The following is a 23,510-nucleotide window of genomic DNA, read 5'->3' as shown; positions in this document are numbered from 1 at the left end:
CAATGCAAGTCATCAGAATCAGGTAATACACCAACTTATATTCTTGTCTTCATGAAAGAAAGGAATCTATATGTGTTAAACATGCATGTATATTCATTAAAACATCTTTAACATGTAAACAAAAACAGCAAAATAAATACATATAAATTATATACTGTATATATCAATGTATATGTATGTATGTATATATATATATATGTATATGTGTATATATATATATGTATATATATGTGTGTGTGTGTACGTTACTCATCAGTTACTCAGTACTTGAGTAGTTTTTTCACAACATACTTTTTACTTTTACTCAAGTAAATATTTGGGTGACTACTCCTTACTTTTACTTGAGTAATAAATCTCTAAAGTAACAGTACTCTTACTTGAGTACAATGTCTGGCTACTCTACCCACCTCTGGACTTAGACTTAGACAAACTTTAATGATCCACAAGGGAAATTGTTCAAAATTGTTGCTGCGTCTACTTATAAGATGTCTATGGGTAGACGGACCATAAATGTAGTAGATGTCCCTTATGGGCTTAGTGTCACTGATTTCTACAATAAACACATATAACAAGTGGTTTTTAATTTACTGAAACAACCCATATGTGAGAAACAGCGCCCTCTGGTGTTTCGGGGCCCGGACATCCTTTTACTACAGCTATTACAACACACCAAATGACGAGGTTTCCCGTCACAGCTGGCGGTAAATTCCACTTGTAATGTGCATTATATTGCCCAAGGTCCTAACCTCTTGTGAAATTAAGGCGTGGCCAAGAACATGAATAGGTTGGCTTGGGAAATAAAGGACACAATGTGCTCAAAGTCAAGACACACAACAACACGATGAGTGCAGACTGGAAGAGGAAGATTTGCATTGTTATGCTGGTGGCACTGAATGGTAAGAGAGACACAGTATGTCATATTGATGGATATGATGACATCATCTTCATCACTACGGTCTCGTGCAGGTGCAGCGGGGCTCGCCTTCAGCATGCAGATAACCTGGCCTGGTCGAGTGACAGCTGGGTCCAGCAACACGTTCACCTGCTCGTCTAACTGCTTTCAAAACTGCTCCTACTCTTGGTCCTTCAAGGGTCGAAGGGTCAACGGGAGCACGCTCGTCTGGGCGCCGGATGGACGGGACTACTCGGTGGACCTGCAGTGCACCGTTCTCAGTCACAAAACAGGGGCCTCCAGCACCGTGACCTCCATTGTGGACATTAGAAGTAAGTATTGTACAAGGTTGGTGATGCCGCCTTGTCTTTAATACATTGAGATGTTCAAAGAATTGCATTCAAATCAGTTAAAGTACATGGCAAAAAACATCAAGGCATTGGGGTTAGGGTTAGGGTTAGGGTTAGGGTTAGGGTTAGGGTTAGGGTTAGGGTTAGGGTTAGGGTTAGCGTTACCCCTAACCCTAACCCTAACCCTAATGCCTTGATGTTTTTTTTCATGTACTTTAACTGATTTGAATGCAATTCTTTGAACATCTCAATGTACAGAAATAATTATTGGGTTAGGGTTAGGGTTAGGGTTAGGGTTAGGGTTAGGGTTAGGGGGTTAGGGTTAGGTTTACCCCTAACCCAAACCCTAACCCTAACCCTCTAACCCTAACCCTAACCCTAACCCTAATGCCTTGATGTTTTTTGTCATGTACTTTAACTGATTTGAATGCAATTCTTTGAACATCTCAATGGACAGAAATAATTATTGGGTTAGGGTTAGGGTTAGGGTTAGGGTTAGGGTTAGGGTTAGAGGGTTAGGGTTAGGGTTACCCCTAACCCTAACCCTAACCCTAACCCTAACCCTAACCCTAATGCCTTGATGTTTTTTGTCATGTACTTTAACTGATTTGAATGCAATTCTTTGAACATCTCAATGTACAGAAATAATTATTGGGTTAGGGTTAGGGTTAGGGGGTTAGGGTTAGGTTTACCCCTAACCCTAACCCTAACCCTAACCCTCTAACCCTAACCCTAACCCTAACCCTAATGCCTTGATGTTTTTTGTCATGTACTTTAACTGATTTGAATGCAATTCTTTGAACATCTCAATGTACAGAAATAATTATTGGGTTAGGGTTAGGGTTAGGGTTAGGGTTAGGGGGTTAGGGTTAGGTTTACCCCTAACCCAAACCCTAACCCTAACCCTCTAACCCTAACCCTAACCCTAACCCTAATGCCTTGATGTTTTTTGTCATGTACTTTAACTGATTTGAATGCAATTCTTTGAACATCTCAATGGACAGAAATAATTATTGGGTTAGGGTTAGGGTTAGGGTTAGGGGGTTAGGGTTAGGTTTACCCCTAACCCTAACCCTAACCCTAACCCTCTAACCCTAACCCTAACCCTAACCCTAATGCCTTGATGTTTTTTGTCATGTACTTTAACTGATTTGAATGCAATTCTTTGAACATCTCAATGGACAGAAATAATTATTGGGTTAGGGTTAGGGTTAGGGTTAGGGTTAGGGTTAGGGTTAGGGGGTTAGGGTTAGGTTTACCCCTAACCCAAACCCTAACCCTAACCCTCTAACCCTAACCCTAACCCTAACCCTAATGCCTTGATGTTTTTTGTCATGTACTTTAACTGATTTGAATGCAATTCTTTGAACATCTCAATGGACAGAAATAATTATTGGGTTAGGGTTAGGGTTAGGGTTAGGGTTAGGGTTAGGGTTAGGGTTAGGGTTAGAGGGTTAGGGTTAGGGTTACCCCTAACCCTAACCCTAACCCTAACCCTAACCCTAACCCTAATGCCTTGATGTTTTTTGTCATGTACTTTAACTGATTTGAATGCAATTCTTTGAACATCTCAATGTACAGAAATAATTATTGGGTTAGGGTTAGGGTTAGGGTTAGGGTTAGGGTTAGGGGGTTAGGGTTAGGTTTACCCCTAACCCTAACCCTAACCCTAACCCTCTAACCCTAACCCTAACCCTAACCCTAATGCCTTGATGTTTTTTGTCATGTACTTTAACTGATTTGAATGCAATTCTTTGAACATCTCAATGTACAGAAATAATTATTGGGTTAGGGTTAGGGTTAGGGTTAGGGTTAGAGGGTTAGGGTTAGGGTTACCCCTAACCCTAACCCTAACCCTAATGCCTTGATGTTTTTTGTCATGTACTTTAACTGATTTGAATGCAATTCTTTGAACATCTCAATGTACAGAAATAATTATTGGGTTAGGGTTAGGGTTAGGGTTAGGGTTAGGGTTAGAGGGTTAGGGTTAGGGTTACCCCTAACCCTAACCCTAACCCTAACCCTAACCCTAACCCTAACCCTAACCCTCTAACCCTAACCCTAACCCTAACCCTAACCCAATAATTATTTCTGTAATATAATTACAATGAAATATAGTTACAATATACACACAAAATATATTTTCACATTTTAACTCTATCTAAATATTTATTTAAAAAATATCCAAAAAAAACAAAAAAACGTCTTATTAAGTCATGTTTCGCTGAACTAATTGTATTATTAAAAAATTGTAAAATAAAAAAAAAATACAATGATCTTTAAAGTTAAAATACCAATTATTGTCACCCACACACTCGACATTATTCTCTGCATTTGACCCATCACCCTTGATCACCCCCTGGGAGGTGAGGGGAGCAGTGAGCAGCAGCGGCGGCCGCGCCCGGGAATCAGTTTTGGTGATTTAACCCCCAATTCCAACCCTTGATGCTGAGTGCCAAGCAGGGAGGCAATGGGTCCCCTTTTGAAAGTTAATGCTAAAAGTTTACTTTATTTGATCGTTAATATTTGTTTGTATTCATTTATTTTTACTCTTGTATGTATTCAAAATATGGACAAAAATGTAATGGAATAAATGCAAATAATATGTTTATGTGCTCAAATTATTTTATTTTATTTCATTATAGATATTTTATACTCCTTATGCATGTTTTATCTATTAGATGAGAAAAAATTTAAATTTAAATAAAATAGAATTGTATATTAGATATGTTTTATGTATTCTATTTGCATTTATTATTTTTTTAGATGTACCAAAAAAGGTAGTATAAATTTACAACATATTTTAATAATGTTTAAAAAATGTACATGTTTTGTGATTATATTTTTACTCTTCTATGTATTCAAAATATGGACAAAAATGTAATGGAATAAATGCAAATAATATATTTATGTGCTCAAATTATTTTATTTTATTTCATTATAGATATGTTATACTCCTTATGCATGTTTTATCTATTAGATGAGGAAAAATTTAAATTTAAATAAAATAGAATTGTATATTAGATATGTTTTATGTATTCTATTTGCATTTAATATTTTTTTAGATGTACCAAAAAAGGTAGTATAAATTTACAACATATTTTAATAATGTTTAAAAAAATGTACATGTTTTGTGTTTATATTTTTACTCTTCTATATATTCAAAATATGGACAAAAATGTAATGGAATAAATGCAAATAATATTTTTATGTGCTCAAATTATTTTATTTTATTTCATTATAGATATTTTATACTCCTTATGCATGTTTTATCTATTAGATGAGAAAAAATTTAAATTTAAATAAAATAGAATTGTATATTAGATATGTTTTATGTATTCTATTTGCATTTAATATTTTTTTAGATGTACCAAAAAAGGTAGTATGAATTTACAACATATTTTAATAATGTTTAAAAAATGTACATGTTTTGTGTTTATATTTTTACTCTTCTATGTATTCAAAATATGGACAAAAATGTAATGGAATAAATGCAAATAATATTTTTATGTGCTCAAATTATTTTATTTTATTTCATTATAGATATTTTATACTCCTTATGCATGTTTTATCTATTAGATGAGGAAACATTTAAATTTAAATAAAATAGAATTGTATATTAGATATGTTTTATGTATTCTATTTGCATTTAATATTTTTTTAGATGTACCAAAAAAGGTAGTATAAATTTACAACATATTTTAATAATGTTTAAAAAATGTACATGTTTTGTGTTTATATTTTTACTCTTCGATGTATTCAAAATATGGACAAAAATGTAATGGAATAAATGCAAATAATATATTTATGTGCTCAAATTATTTTATTTTATTTCATTATAGATATTTTATACTCCTTATGCATGTTTTATCTATTAGATGAGAAACAATTTAAATTTAAATAAAATAGAATTGTATATTAGATATGTTTTATGTATTCTATTTGCATTTAATATTTTTTCAGATGTACCAAAAAAGGTAGTATAAATTTACAACATATTTTAATAATGTTTAAAAAATGTACATGTTTTGTGTTTATATTTTTACTCTTCTATGTATTCAAAATATGGACAAAAATGTAATGGAATAAATGCAAATAATATGTTTATGTGCTCAAATTATTTAATTTTATTTCATTATAGATATTTTATACTCCTTATGCATGTTTTATCTATTAGATGAGGAAAAATTTAAATTTAAATAAAATAGAATTGTATATTAGATATGTTTTATGTATTCTATTTGCATTTAATATTTTTTTAGATGTACCAAAAAAGGTAGTATAAATTTACAACATATTTTAATAATGTTTAAAAAATGTACATGTTTTGTGTTTATATTTTTACTCTTCTATGTATTCAAAATATGTACAAAAATGTAATGGAATAAATGCAAATAATATGTTTATGTGCTCAAATTATTTAATTTGATTTCATTATAGATATTTTATACTCCTTATGCATGTTTTATCTATTAGATGAGGAAACATTTAAATTTAAATAAAATAGAATTGTATATTAGATATGTTTTATGTATTCTATTTGCATTTAATATTTTTTTAGATGTACCAAAAAAGGTAGTATAAATTTACAACATATTTTAATAATGTTTAAAAAATGTACATGTTTTGTGTTTATATTTTTACTCTTCTATGTATTCAAAATATGGACAAAAATGTAATGGAATAAATGCAAATAATATGTTTATGTGCTCAAATTATTTAATTTGATTTCATTATAGATATTTTATACTCCTTATGCATGTTTTATCTATTAGATGAGGAAAAATTTAAATTTAAATAAAATAGGATTGTATATTAGATATGTTTTATGTATTCTATTTGCATTTAATATTTTTTTAGATGTACCGAAAAAGGTAGTATAAATTTACAACATATTTTAATAATGTTTAAAAAATGTACATGTTTTGTGTTTATATTTTTACTCTTCTATGTATTCAAAATATGGACAAAAATGTAATGGAATAAATGCAAATAATATATTTATGTGCTCAAATTATTTGATTTGATTTCATTATAGATATTTTATACTCCTTATGCATGTTTTATCTATTAGATGAGATTTTTTTTTTTATTTAAATAAAATAGAATTGTATATTAGATATGTTTTATGTATTCTATTTGCATTTATTATTTTTTTAGATGTACCAAAAAAGGTAGTATAAATTTACAACATATTTTAATAATGTTTAAAAAATTTACATGTTTTGTGTTTATATTTTTACTCTTCTATGTATTCAAAATATGGACAAAAATGTAATGGAATAAATGCAAATAATATGTTTATGTGCTCAAATTATTTAATTTTATTTCATTATAGATATTTTATACTCCTTATGCATGTTTTATCTATTAGATGAGGAAACATTTAAATTTAAATAAAATAGAATTGTATATTAGATGTTTTATGTATTCTATTTGCATTTATTATTTTTTTAGATGTACCAAAAAAGGTAGGATAAATTTACAACATATTTTAATAATGTTTAAAAAATGTACATGTTTTGTGTTAATATTTTTACTCTTCGATGTATTCAAAATATGGACAAAAATGTAATGGAATAAATGCAAATAATATTTTTATGTGCTCAAATTATTTTATTTTATTTCATTATAGATATTTTATACTCCTTATGCATGTTTTATCTATTAGATGAGGAAAAATTTAAATTTAAATAGAATAGGATTGTATATTAGATATGTTTTATGTATTCTATTTGCATTTAATATTTTTTTAGATGTACCAAAAAAGGTAGTATAAATTTACAACATATTTTAATAATGTTTAAAAAATGTACATGTTTTGTGTTTATATTTTTACTCTTCGATGTATTCAAAATATGGACAAAAATGTAATGGAATAAATGCAAATAATATGTTTATGTGCTCAAATTATTTAATTTTATTTCATTATAGATATTTTATACTCCTTATGCATGTTTTATCTATTAGATGAGAAAAAATTTAAATTTAAATAAAATAGAATTGTATATTAGATATGTTTTATGTATTCTATTTGCATTTAATATTTTTTTAGATGTACCAAAAAAGGTAGTATAAATTTACAACATATTTTAATAATGTTAAAAAAATGTACATGTTTTGTGTTTATATTTTTACTCTTCTATGTATTCAAAATATGTACAAAAATGTAATGGAATAAATGCATATAATATGTTTATGTGCTCAAATTATTTAATTTTATTTCATTATAGATATTTTATACTCCTTATGCATGTTTTATCTATTAGATGAGAAAAAATTTAAATTTAAATAAAATAGAATTGTATATTAGATATGTTTTATGTATTCTATTTGCATTTAATATTTTTTTAGATGTACCAAAAAAGGTAGTATAAATTTACAACATATTTTAATAATGTTAAAAAAATGTACATGTTTTGTGTTTATATTTTTACTCTTCTATGTATTCAAAATATGTACAAAAATGTAATGGAATAAATGCAAATAATATGTTTATGTGCTCAAATTATTTAATTTTATTTCATTATAGATATTTTATACTCCTTATGCATGTTTTATCTATTAGATGAGGAAACATTTAAATTTAAATAAAATAGAATTGTATATTAGATATGTTTTATGTATTCTATTTGCATTTAATATTTTTTTAGATGTACCAAAAAAGGTAGTATAAATTTACAACATATTTTAATAATGTTTAAAAAATGTACATGTTTTGTGTTTATATTTTTACTCTTCTATGTATTCAAAATATGGACAAAAATGTAATGGAATAAATGCAAATAATATGTTTATGTGCTCAAATTATTTAATTTGATTTCATTATAGATATTTTATACTCCTTATGCATGTTTTATCTATTAGATGAGGAAACATTTAAATTTAAATAAAATAGAATTGTATATTAGATATGTTTTATGTATTCTATTTGCATTTATTATTTTTTTAGATGTACCAAAAAAGGTAGTATAAATTTACAACATATTTTAATAATGTTTAAAAAATGTACATGTTTTGTGTTTATATTTTTACTCTTCTATGTATTCAAAATATGGACAAAAATGTAATGGAATAAATGCAAATAATATATTTATGTGCTCAAATTATTTTATTTTATTTCATTATAGATATTTTATACTCCTTATGCATGTTTTATCTATTAGATGAGAAAAAATTTAAATTTAAATAAAATAGAATTGTATATTAGATATGTTTTATGTATTCTATTTGCATTTATTATTTTTTTTAGATGTACCAAAAAAGGTAGTATAAATGTACAACATATTTTAATAATGTTTAAAAAATGTACATGTTTTGTGTTTATATTTTTACTCTTCTATGTATTCAAAATATGTACAAAAATGTAATGGAATAAATGCAAATAATATTTTTATGTGCTCAAATTATTTTATTTTATTTCATTATAGATATTTTATACTCCTTATGCATGTTTTATCTATTAGATGAGAAACAATTTAAATTTAAATAAAATAGAATTGTATATTAGATATGTTTTATGTATTCTATTTGCATTTATTATTTTTTTAGATGTACCAAAAAAAGGTAGGATAAATTTACAACATATTTTAATAATGTTTAAAAAATGTACATGTTTTGTGTTTATATTTTTACTCTTCTATGTATTCAAAATATGGACAAAAATGTAATGGAATAAATGCAAATAATATATTTATGTGCTCAAATTATTTTATTTTATTTCATTATAGATATTTTATACTCCTTATGCATGTTTTATCTATTAGATGAGAAAAAATTTAAATTTAAATAAAATAGAATTGTATATTAGATATGTTTTATGTATTCTATTTGCATTTATTATTATTTTTAGATGTACCAAAAAAGGTAGTATAAATTTACAACATATTTTAATAATGTTTAAAAATGTTACATGTTTTGTGTTTATATTTTTACTCTTCTATGTATTCAAAATATGGACAAAAATATAATGGAATAAATGCAAATAATATATTTATGTGCTCAAATTATTTTATTTTATTTCATTATAGATATTTTATACTCCTTATGCATGTTTTATCTATTAGATGAGGAAAAATTTAAATTTAAATAAAATAGAATTGTATATTAGATATGTTTTATGTATTCTATTTGCATTTAATATTTTTTTAGATGTACCAAAAAAGGTAGTATAAATTTACAACATATTTTAATAATGTTTAAAAAATGTACATGTTTTGTGTTTATATTTTTACTCTTCTATGTATTCAAAATATGGACAAAAATGTAATGGAATAAATGCAAATAATATATTTATGTGCTCAAATTATTTTTATTTGATTTCATTATAGATATTTTATACTCCTTATGCATGTTTTATCTATTAGATGAGGAAAAATTTAAATTTAAATAAAATAGAATTGTATATTAGATATGTTTTATGTATTCTATTTGCATTTATTATTTTTTTAGATGTACCAAAAAAGGTAGGATAAATTTACAACATATTTTAATAATGTTTAAAAAATGTATATGTTTTGTGTTTATATTTTTACTCTTGTATGTATTCAAAATATGGACAAAAATGTAATGGAATAAATGCAAATAATATATTTACGTGCTCAAATTATTTTATTTTATTTCATTATAGATATTTTATGCTCCTTATGCATGTTTTATCTATTAGATGAGGAAACATTTAAATTTAAATAAAATAGAATTGTATATTAGATATGTTTTATGTATTCTATTTGCATTTATTATTTTTTTTAGATGTACCAAAAAAGGTAGGCTAAATTTACAACATATTTTAATAATGTTTAAAAATGTTACATGTTTTGTGTTTATATTTTGATTGTATTTTTAAATCAATATTTCCAAAGATGTTAAAAAATTAAATACAATAAAAGAAAAGCAAAATATATATTAGTTTTGTTTAAAATTAGATTTTTAGTTTATTTCAGAAAATTAAAAAAAAATAAAGTGATACAAAAAAAAATATATTAGTTATATATTCAAATCTGAACTAGAATCCAGTGTTTATTTTACTTGTTTTTTTTATTATACTGTAGTTATTTATTTATTTGCATCAAGGGTTGGAATTGGGGGTTAAATCACCAAAAATGATTCCCGGGCGTGGCCATCGCTGCTGCTCACTGCTCCCCTCACCTCCCAGGGGGTGATCAAGGGTGATGGGTCAAATGCAAAGAATAATTTCGCCACACCTTGTGTGTGTGTGACAATCATTGGTACTTTCACTTTTCAACTTTATTTATCTTTTTTATCTACAAAATAATGTTAAATAAATTGTCTACAAAATATGTACATTAAAGCCATTTTAAGAGTCAAATATATTTATTTAAATCATTGATGACAATACGACGTTTATTTTTGCTTGGCGCTAATAATGTGAATTTCCAGATCCAGTGTCGGTACAAATCAGCCCACCCGGTGCCGTCCCATCTCTGGAGAGTCCTCTGGATCTGCTTTGCCATGTTGCTGCACGTTCATCTCCCACCTTGCCTGAGGAGAACATGGTCACCTGGTACAAGGACGGCCAGAGGGTGGCTTCAGGGGAGAATGTGCTTCATTTTGACTCACTGCTGCTATCTGATGGCGGTTTCTACCAGTGTGACAAAGCCCTGACCCAGACTCGAGTTCTCAGTCTGGGTTACCTGCTAAACTGTAAGTAAATGAGGTTGTAGGAGCTGTTTAAAACAATAATGACCATCATTGTGTGAATGCTCCAAAGCATTCACACAAATGGATTGCGGGCTTTCCCTTGACAAATTCCAAAAATTCCCAGATTTCCCAGAATTCCAGGTTTTCCGGGACATTTTTCCCATTCAAAATTAATTGGCCGTTTTTGAAAGTTCCACCATTTCCACATTTTTCAACCGATTCAAACCATTCCACCTTCAACATATTCCACCATTGTGGAAATTTAAACTATCTTTTTTCCAAGTTCAAAAAAATACCAGGATTTTCCAGAATTCCTGGTTTTCCAAAAGCCCTATTTCCACCCTTTTTTCTGGCGACTACTCCTTCCACATTTTTCAACACATTCCAACCGTCAAAACATTCCTCTCAATTAGGACAAAAAAATGAAGTTGTTTTTTGAACTGGAAAATTTCCCGAAATTCCAGGAATTCCGTAATACCATTTCTCAATTCAACGTGTTACTACTTCAACATTTCTCGACCGAGTTGAAATTTCACCAACCATTTCAACTCATTCCAACCGTTCAAGTTTTTCTTACCATTTTCCAAAAAAAATACCCGCTTTTCCAGAAATTTCCAATTTTTGGGGGAAATTCCCATTGAAATCAATGGGACAGTCTTTAAAGTTCCACAATTCCCAAATTTTCAATCAATGAAGCAGTCTTCAAAGTTCCACAATTCCCACATTTTTCATCTGATTCAAACTGTTCCTACTTCAACACATTCCACCATCTTGGACATTTAAACTACCTTTATTCCAAGTTCAAAAGAATTCCAGGATTTTCCAGAATTCCTGCTTCTCCAAAGCCCTATTTCCACACTTTTTTTTTGGCGACTACTCCTTCCACATTTTTCAACACATTTCTTAACACCTCTTAATCAGGACAAATAAATAAGGTTTTTGTTTCATTGGAAAAATTCCCGGTTTTCCTGAAATTCCAGGAATTCCGTAATACCATTTCTCAATTGAACGTGTTACTACTTCAACATTTCTCGACCGATTTGAAAAATTCCAACACCAACCATTTCAACTCATTCCGACCGTTCAAGTTTTTCTCACCATTTAAAAAAAAAAAAAAAAATCCCGCTTCTCCCGAAATTCCCAATTTTTGGGGGAAATTCCCATTGAAATCAATGGGACAGTCTTTAAAGTTCCACAATTCCCACCTTTTTCATCTGATTCAAACTGTTCCTACTTCAACACATTCCACCATCTTGGAAATTTCAACTATCTTTATTCCAAGTTCAAAAGAATTCCAGGATTTCCCAGAATTCCTGGTTTTCCAAAGCCCTATTTCCACCCTTTTTTCTGGCGGCTACTCCTTCCACATTTTTCAACCGTCAAAACATTCCTCTTAATCGGGACAAAAAACTAAGGGTTTTTTTTAAAGTGGAAAAATTCCCGGTTTTCCTGAAATTCCAGGAATTCCGTAATACCATTTCTCAATTGAACGTGTTACTACTTCAACATTTCTCGACCGATTTGAAAAATTCCAACACCAACCTTCAACTCATTCTGACCGTAAATTTTTTTCTTACCATTTAAAAAATGTTTTTTAAAAATCCCGAAATTCCCAAATTTTTTGGAAATTCCCATTGAAATCAGTGAGACATTTTTCAAAGTTCCACAATTCCCACATTCAAACCGTTCCAACTTCAACACATTCCACCATCTTGGAAATTTAAACTTCTTTTATTCCAAGTTCAAAGGAATTCTAGGATTTTCCAGAATTCCTGGTTTTACAAAGCCCTATTTCCACCCTTTTTTGTGGCGACTACTCCTTCCACATTTTTCAACACATTTCAACCGTCAAAACATTCCTCTTAATCAGGACAAAAAAACTAAGGGTTTTTTCTAAGTGGAAAAATTCCAGGTTTTCCCGAAATTCCAGGAATTCCGTAATACCATTTCTCAATTCAACGTGTTACTACTTCAACATTTCTCGGCCGATTTGAAAAATTCCAACACCAACCATTTCAACTCATTCCGACCGTTCAAGATTTTCTTACCATTTTCAAAAAAAAAAATCCCGCTTTTCCAGAAATTCCCAAATTTTGCGGAAATTCCCATTGAAATCAATGAAGCAGTCTTCAAAGTTCCACAATTCCCACATTTTTCATCTGATTCAAACTGTTCCAACTTCAACACATTCCACCATCTTGGAAATTTCAACTATCTTTATTCCAAGTTCAAAAGAATTCCAGGATTTTCCAGAATTCCTGCTTCTCCAAAGCCCTATTTCCACCCTTTTTTTTTGGCGACTACTCCTTCCACATTTTTCAACACATTTCTTAACACCTCTTAATCAGGACAAATAACTAAGGTTTTTGTTTCATTGGAAAAATTCCCGGTTTTCCTGAAATTCCAGGAATTCCGTAATACCATTTCTCAATTTAACGTGTTACTACTTCAACATTTCTCGACCGATTTGAAAAATTCCAACACCAACCATTTCAACTCATTCCGACCGTTCAAGTTTTTCTCACCATTTAAAAAAAAAAAAAAAAATCCCGCTTCTCCCGAAATTCCCAATTTTTGGGGGAAATTCCCATTGAAATCAATGGGACAGTCTTTAAAGTTCCACAATTCCCACCTTTTTCATCTGATTCAAACTGTTCCTACTTCAACACATTCCACCATCTTGGAAATTTAAACTATCTTTATTCCAAGTTCAAAAGAATTCCAGGATTTTCCAGAATTCCTGCTTCTCCAAAGCCCTATTTCCACACTTTTTTCTGGCGGCTACTCCTTCCACATTTTTCAACCGTCAAAACATTCCTCTTAATCGGGACAAAAAACTAAGGGTTTTTTTTAAGTGGAAAAATTCCCGGTTTTCCTGAAATTCCAGGAATTCCGTAATACCATTTCTCAATTGAACGTGTTACTACTTTAACATTTCTCGACCGATTTGAAAAATTCCAACACCAACCTTCAACTCATTCTGACCGTAAAATTTTTTCTTACCATTTAAAAAATGTTTTTTAAAAATCCCGAAATTCCCAAATTTTTGGGAAATTCCCATTGAAATCAGTGAGACATTTTTCAAAGTTCCACAATTCCCACATTTTTCATCTGATTCAAACCGTTCCAACTTCAACACATTCCACCATCTTGGAAATTTAAACTTCTTTTATTCCAAGTTCAAAGGAATTCCAGGATTTTCCAGAATTCCTGGTTTTACAAAGCCCTATTTCCACCCTTTTTTGTGGCGACTACTCCTTCCACATTTTTCAACACATTTCAACCGTCAAAACATTCCTCTTAATCAGGACAAAAAAACTAAGGGTTTTTTCTAAGTGGAAAAATTCCCGGTTTTCCTGAAATTCCAGGAATTCCGTAATACCATTTCTCAATTCAACGTGTTACTACTTCAACATTTCTCGACCGATTTGAAAAATTTCAACACCAACCATTTCAACTCATTCCGACCGTTCAAGTTTTTCTTACCATTTTCAAAAAAAAAATTCCCGCTTTTCCAGAAATTCCCAAATTTTGCGGAAATTCCTATTGAAATCAATGAAATCGTCTTCAAAGTTCCACAATTCCCACATTTTTCATCTGATTCAAACTGTTCCTACTTCAACACATTCCACCATCTTGGAAATTTCAACTATCTTTATTCCAAGTTCAAAAGAATTCCAGGATTTCCCAGAATTCCTGGTTTTCCAAAGCCCTATTTCCACCCTTTTTTCTGGCGGCTACTCCTTCCACATTTTTCAACCGTCAAAACATTCCTCTTAATCGGGACAAAAAACTAAGGGTTTTTTTTAAGTGGAAAAATTCCCGGTTTTCCTGAAATTCTAGGAATTCCGTAATACCATTTCTCAATTGAACGTGTTACTACTTTAACATTTCTCGACCGATTTGAAAAATTCCAACACCAACCTTCAACTCATTCTGACCGTAAAATGTTTTCTTCCCATTTAAAAAATGTTTTTTTTAAATCCCGAAATTCCTAAATTTTTTGGAAATTCCCATTGAAATCAGTGAGACATTTTTCAAAGTTTCACAATTCCCACATTTTTCATCTGATTCAAACCGTTCCAACTTCAACACATTCCACCATCTTGGAAATTTAAACTTCTTTTATTCCAAGTTCAAAGGAATTCCAGGATTTTCCAGAATTCCTGGTTTTACAAAGCCCTATTTCCACCCTTTTTTGTGGCGACTACTCCTTCCACATTTTTCAACACATTTCAACCGTCAAAACATTCCTCTTAATCAGGACAAAAAAACTAAGGGTTTTTTCTAAGTGGAAAAATTCCCGGTTTTCCTGAAATTCCAGGAATTCCGTAATACCATTTCTCAATTCAACGTGTTACTACTTCAACATTTCACGACCGATTTGAAAAATTCCAACACCAACCATTTCAACTCATTCCGACCGTTCAAGATTTTCTTACCATTTTCCCAAAAAAAATTCCCGCTTTTCCAGAAATTCCCAAATTTTGCGGAAATTCCCATTGAAATCAATGAAACCGTCTTCAAAGTTCCACAATTCCCACATTTTTCATCTGATTCAAACTGTTCCAACTTCAACACATTCCACCATCTTGGAAATTTCAACTATCTTTATTCCAAGTTCAAAAGAATTCCAGGATTTCCCAGAATTCCTGGTTTTCCAAAGCCCTATTTCCACCCTTTTTTCTGGCGGCTACTCCTTCCACATTTTTCAACCGTCAAAACATTCCTCTTAATCGGGACAAAAAACTAAGGGTTTTTTTTAAGTGGGAAAATTCCCGGTTTTCCTGAAATTCCAGGAATTCCGTAATACCATTTCTCAATTGAACGTGTTATTACTTTAACATTTCTCGACCGATTTGAAAAATTCCAACACCAACCTTCAACTCATTCTGACCGTAAAATGTTTTCTTACCATTTAAAAAATGTTTTTTAAAAATCCCGAAATTCCCAAATTTTTGGGAAATTCCCATTGAAATCAGTGAGACATTTTTCAAAGTTCCACAATTCCCACATTTTTCATCTGATTCAAACCGTTCCAACTTCAACACATTCCACCATCTTGGAAATTTCAACTATCTTTATTCCAAGTTCAAAAGAATTCCAGGATTTTCCAGAATTCCTGCTTCTCCAAAGCCCTATTTCCACCCTTTTTTCTGGCGACTCCTCCTTCCACATTTTTCAACACATTTCAACCGTCAAAACATTCCTCTTAATCAGGACAAAAAACTAAGGTTTTTTTGTTAAGTGGAAAAATTCCCGGTTTTCCTGAAATTCCAGGAATTCCATAATACCATTTCTCAATTCAACGTGTTACTACTTCAACATTTCTCGTCCTATTTGAAAAATTCCAACACCAACCATTTCAACTCATTCAGACCGTTTAAGTTTTTCTTACCATTTAAAAAAAAAAAATCCCACTTTTCCCAAAATTCCCAAATTTTTTGGAAATTCAATGGGACAGTCTTAAAAGTTCCACAATTCCCACATTTTTCATCTGATTCAAACTGTTCCAACCTCAACACATTTCACCATCTTGGAAATTTAAACTACCTTTATTCCAAGTTTAAAACAATTCCAGGATTTTCCAGAATTCCTGGTTTTCCAAAGCCCTATTTCCACCCTTTTTTCTAGCGACTACTCCTTCCACATTTTTCAACACATTTCAACCGTTCCACCGTCAAAACATTCCTCACAATCAGGACAAAAAACAAAGTTGTTTTTTTGAACTGGAAATTCCAGGAATTCCGTAATACCATTTCTCAATTCAACATGTCACTACTTCAACATTTCTCGACCGATTTGAAAAATTCCAACACCAACCATTTCAACTCATTTAGACCATTCAAGTTTTGTTTTTTTACAATTTTACAATCCCCAAAAATCCAGCTTTTCCTGAAATTCCAACATTTTTGGAAATTCCCATTGAAATCAATGGGACATTCATCAAAGTTCCACAATTCCCACATTTTTCATCTGATTCAGTCTGTTCCAACTTCAAAATATTCACCCAGTTTGGGAATTGTGTGCTCTACTTCAACAATTAAAAAAAAATTCCAGGATTTCAGTTCAACTTCAGCATTGGAGCATTCACATTCAGGAATTGCCTCATCTAGTTTCCAGTATGTGTACAATTCCTTACAGTCATATCATTTAGTATGTGACACATGCTAACCGTTAGCATGTTTATATTAGCATGCTACCTTTTTGAGCTAATTTTGCTACCGTCCACCCTACAGTCATATAACTTGGTATGTGACACTTGCAAACTGTTAGCATGCTAACATTAAAGTGCTAGCTTTTTAAGCTCATTTTACACTTTTACTCTACTTCCCCAGCCATACGCCTTCGAGTCATATAACTTGGTATGTGACACAAGCAAACCTTAGCTTGCTAACATGCTAACATTAGCGTGCTAACTTTTTTAGCTAGTTTTGCATCCGTTTACACCAGAGTCATATAACTTGACATGTAAAATTTGTTACCTTTTAGCATGCAAACAAAAGCATGCTAGCAAGCTAACTTAAACTTGCTACCTTTTTCATCTAATTTTACACTTTTTTTTCCTAATTACGGAGCCATACCCCATTGAGTCATTTAACTTGTTATATCAAACATGCTGACTGTTATCATGCTATCGTTAGCACACATGCTACGTGTCAGGTTCAAACACTGATGACATCTATTAAACAAGACAAGAAGCAAAGAATCAAACAGAGGCAGAATTCAATTTTGCTCAATTGAGGAGAAACGTGTCAACCTGTAACCTCTTACAGTGTCACCCACGCTCTGGCGAAAGATTGTACGCCACCTCTTTTTATTTGGACTTTCCCTGTTTACATAACAACATCTGTTTCTAAAGGAATGGGGAGTATGTAAACAGTCATTGTTTTCGGTCACATTAACACAAAAGAAGAAGATACCTCGGGCTTGGGCATACTTGCCAACCCTCCCGGGTTTTCCGGGAGACTCCCGAAATTCAGCGCCTCTCCCGAAAACCTCCCGGGACAAATTTTCTCCCGAAAAATTCCCGAAATTCAGGCGGAGCTGGAGGCCACGCCCCTTCCAGCTCCATGCGGACCTGAGTGACGTGTTGACAACACACAACAAAAGCAGTTCGTTTGCCGTAAACAGCAATGTTGTGACACTTTTAAACAGGACAATACTGCCATCTACTGTACATGCATATGTGACCCACCCATAATGTGTCACATTTTTGTGTTGATTTATTTATTTTATTTTGTGGTTTGAATTCGTTTTTGGAGCTGTCATTACACATTTATCAGTATTCACATTGGTCAGTAGGGGGCAGTAGGGCGTTTCTTCCCAATTGAATGCTATCACCTGCAGACCGGAAGTATCTTGTCATTCTGATGAGCGCGACCAGTCTGTGAACAATTGAAACGTCCTGTGTGCTTTTTCCTCCTGTATAACAGGTTAGTTTTGGTGAATCAACTCACTGAATAATATCCATGTGATCTTTATAAGTTTAAGTACACATTCTGATGGTGGAGCCTAACTCTAAAGTGCTTGTGAGTTGCAGTTTGTATTTGTGAATGAATCCAGTGCACAGCTGCAGTAATCAATACAAAAAGGCGACGTGAGTACGCAATGTTTATATAGGAACCTCTGATCCTAATTCAGACTCCCAAATTAGAGCTCCCGTTTTCTTATTGATTTTATAATGTATATTTGTATAATGTGTGTGTTCTGAAATAGTGACAGAAAATAGAACAAGGATGGACAATTCAACCCTTAACTCAACAATGAGTAGATGAGTGTTATGTGTGTGTATATGTGTAAATAAATGAACACTGAAATTCAAGTATTTCTTTTATTTATACATATATATATATATATATATATATATATATATGTATATATATATATATATATATATATGTATGTGTGGGGAAAAAAAATCACAAGACTATTTCATCTCTACAGGCCTGTTTCATGAGGGGGGGTACCCTCAATCGTCAGGAGATTTTTTTCCCCACACATACATATATTGCGCTCTACTACGGTATCGAGCACTATTTTTTGGATAACCTTATTAAGACATATGTATATATATATATATATATATATATATATATATATATATATATATATATATATATATATATATATATATATATATAGCTAGAATTCACTGAAAGTCAAGTATTTCTTATATATATATATATCTTAACCACGCCCCCGCCCCACCCCGACCACGCCCCCCACCTCCCGAAATCGGAGGTCTCAAGGTTGGCAAGTATGGGCTTGGGCTCGTCCTGGATTCGGCTTGAGCAGGTCTTCGATGGCAATAGATAACCCCTCCCGTCTCCTCCCATCGTACACAGTGGAATTTTCCAAGCTTTGCTTGGTGCAACAAAGACAAAGTCTGTTCATTGGGAACTCAGAACGGAAAGTTGTTTTGATAATTTATATACAATTTTTCTGACACTACGTGTTAGCATTTTTATGTAAACTCGCTACTGTTTTAGGCTCATTTTGTACAGTTACATCTAAAACTCACAGATTCGGACACTCGGCACCATCTAATAAGTACGGCGGCAAATGTTCTATTTAATACTTATTGTATTATTTGTTTATTTTTCTTTTTACAGTCGATCCATGGAATGTGAGCATCAGCGGGCCTGACGCTGTCCTTCCAATCCGACTGAGCACGTTCACCTGCTTGACGTCTTGCACTTTAAACGTGGACTGCACCGTGAGATGGTCGTTTGAGGGAGGTTTCCCCTTAGGAAGTTACCTCTCGGTGTATCAGAATGAGCTCTCTTGGATTCCCTCGGTGCCGGGCACCTTCCAAAATTTGACATGCGTTGTCGAAAATGCAGCAGCCGGTCGCTCTGCTGAGGCGACCAAGATGGTGGAAGTTAAAGGTTAGTATGCAACACCGACATCCTCAAAGTTGTATAGTTCTGATTTCAAAAAGGTCAAAGACTTATAGGGACGATTCATTGCTAAATCGATTGCTTGATGACGACCAAGTGTAAAGTTAAAGTGTTTTTTTTTTGCATGAGCGCAGTAATCTGTGTGAGAAATTTCAAGTCAATCCAATTTGAGGTTTGATAACAGCGCCGCCATGTGATGTATTTGTCGGAAAAAAAATTGCGCAGGTTTCACAGTAAAGGTGCATGTTTTTGTATGAATCGGTTTTAGGAGTAGAATACAGGTAAAAGCCAGAAAATTAGAATATTTTGAAAAACTTGATTTATTTCAGTAATTGCATTCAAAAGGTGTAACTTGTACATTATATTTATTCATTGCACACAGACTGATGCATTCAAATGTTTATTTCATTTAATTTTGATGATTTGAAGTGGCAACAAATGAAAATCCAAAATTCCGTGTGTCACAAAATGAGAATATTACTTAAGGCTAATACAAAAAAGGGATTTTTAGAAATGTTGGCCAACTGAAAAGTATGAAAATGAAAAATATGAGCATGTACAATACTCAATACTTGGTTGGAGCTCCTTTTGCCTCAATTACTGCGTTAATGCGGCGTGGCATGGAGTCGATGAGTTTCTGGCACTGCTCAGGTGTTATGAGAGCCCAGGTTGCTCTGATAGTGGCCTTCAACTCTTCTGCGTTTTTGGCTCTGGCATTCTGCATCTTCCTTTTCACAATACCCCACAGATTTTCTATGGGGCTAAGGTCAGGGGAGTTGGCGGGCCAATTTAGAACAGAAATACCATGGTCCGTAAACCAGGCACGGGTAGATTTTGCGCTGTGTGCAGGCGCCAAGTCCTGTTGGAACTTGAAATCTCCATCTCCATAGAGCAGGTCAGCAGCAGGAAGCATGAAGTGCTCTAAAACTTGCTGGTAGACGGCTGCGTTGACCCTGGATCTCAGGAAACAGAGTGGACCGACACCAGCAGATGACATGGCACCCCAAACCATCACCCAACCATGCAAATTTTGCATTTCCTTTGGAAATCGAGGTCCCAGAGTCTGGAGGAAGACAGGAGAGGCACAGGATCCACGTTGCCTGAAGTCTAGTGTAAAGTTTCCACCATCAGTGATGGTTTGGGGTGCCATGTCATCTGCTGGTAATATTCTAATTTACTGGCTTTTACCTGTAGTTACTAGTAGCAGACTATCAGTAGAAATACAGTACATACACCACATGTTGTTTCATATTGTTGCATTAAATCCAGGCTAATAATACATTTATTTGTGTTTCTTCTTCAGGCTTGTCACTTTCTGGATCCCGGAATCTTACTGGACTATCCACTTTGGTTTTAAGCTTAGCTCTGCTACTCATTGCTAACTAAAAAATAGTGCTGTGATATTTTGTCATTGTGGTAGTAAGATCATACTTGCCAACCCTCCCGAATTTTCCGGGAGACTCCCTAATTTCAGTGCCTCTCCCGAAAATCTCCCGGGACAACCATTCTCCCGAATTTCTCCCGATTTCCAGCCGGCCTTAAGGTACGCCCCCTCCAGGTTGGTTGGCCAACGGTTTAAAAAGTAACCTAGTGTTCTGTGGTTACTTTTTGGTTGGCCAACGGTTTACGTTGTTTTGCGTAACCTGACGCATGCTTGCCAACCCTCCCGGATTTTACGGGAGACTCCCAAAATTCAGCGCCTCTCCTGAAAACCTCCCGGGACAAATTTTCTCCCGAAAATCTCCCGAAATTCAGGCGGAGCTGGAGGCCACGCCCCCTCCAGCTCCATGCGGACCCGAGTCGCTTTCCCACAATATAAACAACGTGCCTGCCCAATCATTATAACTGTAGAATGATGGAGGGCGAGTTCTTGCTTTCTTATGTGGGTTTATTGTTAGGCAGTTTCATTAACGTCCTCCCAGCGCGGTAACAACACACAACAACAGCAGTCACATTTTCGTCTACCGTAAAGCAGTTCGTCTGCCGTAAACAGCAATTTTGTGACACTCTTTAATAGGACAATACTGCCATCTAGTGCATTTGATGAAAGCACTTTTGTGCGTGCCACACAGCAATGCATCATCAGAGAGGGTGTTCAGCATGGTTAGAAAATTAGTGACAGAGAATAGAACAAGGATGGACAATTCAACCCTTAACTCAACAATGAGTAGATGAGTGTTATGTGTGTGTACATGTGTAAATAAATGAACACTGAAATTCAAGTATTTCTTTTATTTATATATATATATATATATATATATATATATATATATATATATATATATATATATATATATATATATATATATATATATATAATAAAAAAAAAATATATTTATAGCTAGAATTCACTGAAAGTCAAGTATTTCTTATATATATATATATATATATATATATATATATATATATATATATATATATATATATATATATATATATATATATATATGTATATATATATATATATAATAAAAGAAATATATATTTATAGCTAGAATTCACTGAAAGTCAAGTATTTCTTATATATATATATATATATATGTAGAAAATGGATGGATGGATATATACAGTGTATATATATATATATATGTATATATATATATATGTATATATATATATATATATATAAGAAATACTTAGTGAATTCTAGCTGTAAATATACTCCTCACCTCTTAACCACGCCCCCGCCCCCAACCACGCCCCCCGTCCCCACCCCCCACCTCCCGATATCGGAGGTCTCAAGGTTGGCAAGTTAGCCCTGACGGCAAGTGTGGGAGTCGGTTCTGAAGTATGAAGTTAAGAGACGTAACTTCATCACCTCGCCTGGTTATTGACTCCAACCCAGAATATTACACTGCCCATACCTATGCATCCTTCAAAGGCTGTGCTACTGGCTGCAAAGCATTGCACTTTCAAATACAACAATGAGTAGAGGAGTGTTATGTGTGTATATGTGTAAATAAATGAACACTGAAATTAAAGTATTTCTTTTATTTATATGTATATATATATATATATATATATATATATATATATATATATATATATATATATATATATATATATATACATATTTATATATAGCTAGAATTCACTGAAAGTCAAGTATTTATTAAATATATATATATATATATATATATATATATATATATATATATATATATATATATATATATATATATATATATATATATATATACATATTTATATATAGCTAGAATTCACTGAAAGTCAAGTATTTATTAAATATATATATATATATATATATATATATATATATATATATATACATATTTATATATAGCTAGAATTCACTGAAAGTCAAGTATTTATTAAATATATATATATATATATATATATATATATATATATATATATATATATATAAGAAATACTTGAATTTCAGTGAATTCTAGCTATGAATATACTCCTCCCCCTTAACCCCGCCCCCTGGCCCCGCCCATCTCACCCCGACCCCCCCCCCCCCCCCCCCCCCAAATCTCCCGAATTTGGTGGCCTCAAGGTTGGCAAGTATGAGTACGATTAAATAGAAATTTGTAAAGCTAACATACCATTTTACTGCATACTGCGACGAGGTGGCGACTTGTCCAGGGTGTACCCCGCCTTCCGCCTGAATGCAGTTGAGATAGGCTCCAGCGACTCCGAAAGGGACAAGCGGTAGAAAAATGGATGGATGGACTGTAT

At 32.2% G+C, this 23,510-nt stretch overlaps 1 protein-coding gene across 2 annotated transcripts; it reads left to right on the top strand.

Moving 5' to 3' along the window:
* The first annotated feature begins 255 nt into the window (after positions 1-255).
* Positions 256-21,988, top strand: LOC133594607 (uncharacterized). 2 transcript variants are annotated; one of them, XM_061947445.2, is made up of 5 exons: positions 256-896; positions 967-1,224; positions 10,642-10,905; positions 19,518-19,793; positions 21,109-21,988. In XM_061947445.2, the coding sequence occupies exons 1-5, from the start codon at positions 842-844 to the stop codon at positions 21,189-21,191; spliced, it is 936 nt and encodes a 311-aa protein (XP_061803429.1). In that variant the 5' UTR covers positions 256-841; the 3' UTR covers positions 21,192-21,988. The 2 variants fall into 2 exon arrangements, with proteins under 2 accessions (XP_061803429.1, XP_061803420.1); XM_061947436.2 differs by having other exon boundaries at positions 256-1,224.
* Positions 21,989-23,510: the final 1,522 nt, after the last annotated feature.

Source organism: Nerophis lumbriciformis, linkage group LG04 (assembly GCF_033978685.3).
Source record: "Nerophis lumbriciformis linkage group LG04, RoL_Nlum_v2.1, whole genome shotgun sequence".
Lineage (NCBI taxonomy): Eukaryota > Metazoa > Chordata > Actinopteri > Syngnathiformes > Syngnathidae > Nerophis > Nerophis lumbriciformis.
The sequence above is the reverse complement of the archived record's forward strand: the minus strand, read 5'-3'. Positions and strand labels throughout refer to the sequence as shown.

Bases quoted from the DNA above. Each gene is read 5' to 3' on its own strand.
- LOC133594607 (XM_061947436.2), top strand. From the start codon at position 894: ATGGTAAGAGAGACACAGTATGTCATATTGATGGATATGATGACATCA. The intron at 1,225-10,641 runs GTAAGTATTGTA...GTGAATTTCCAG, and splicing joins CTCCATTGTGGACATTAGAA to ATCCAGTGTCGGTACAAATC. The intron at 10,906-19,517 runs GTAAGTAAATGA...TTCTTTTTACAG, and splicing joins TCTGGGTTACCTGCTAAACT to TCGATCCATGGAATGTGAGC.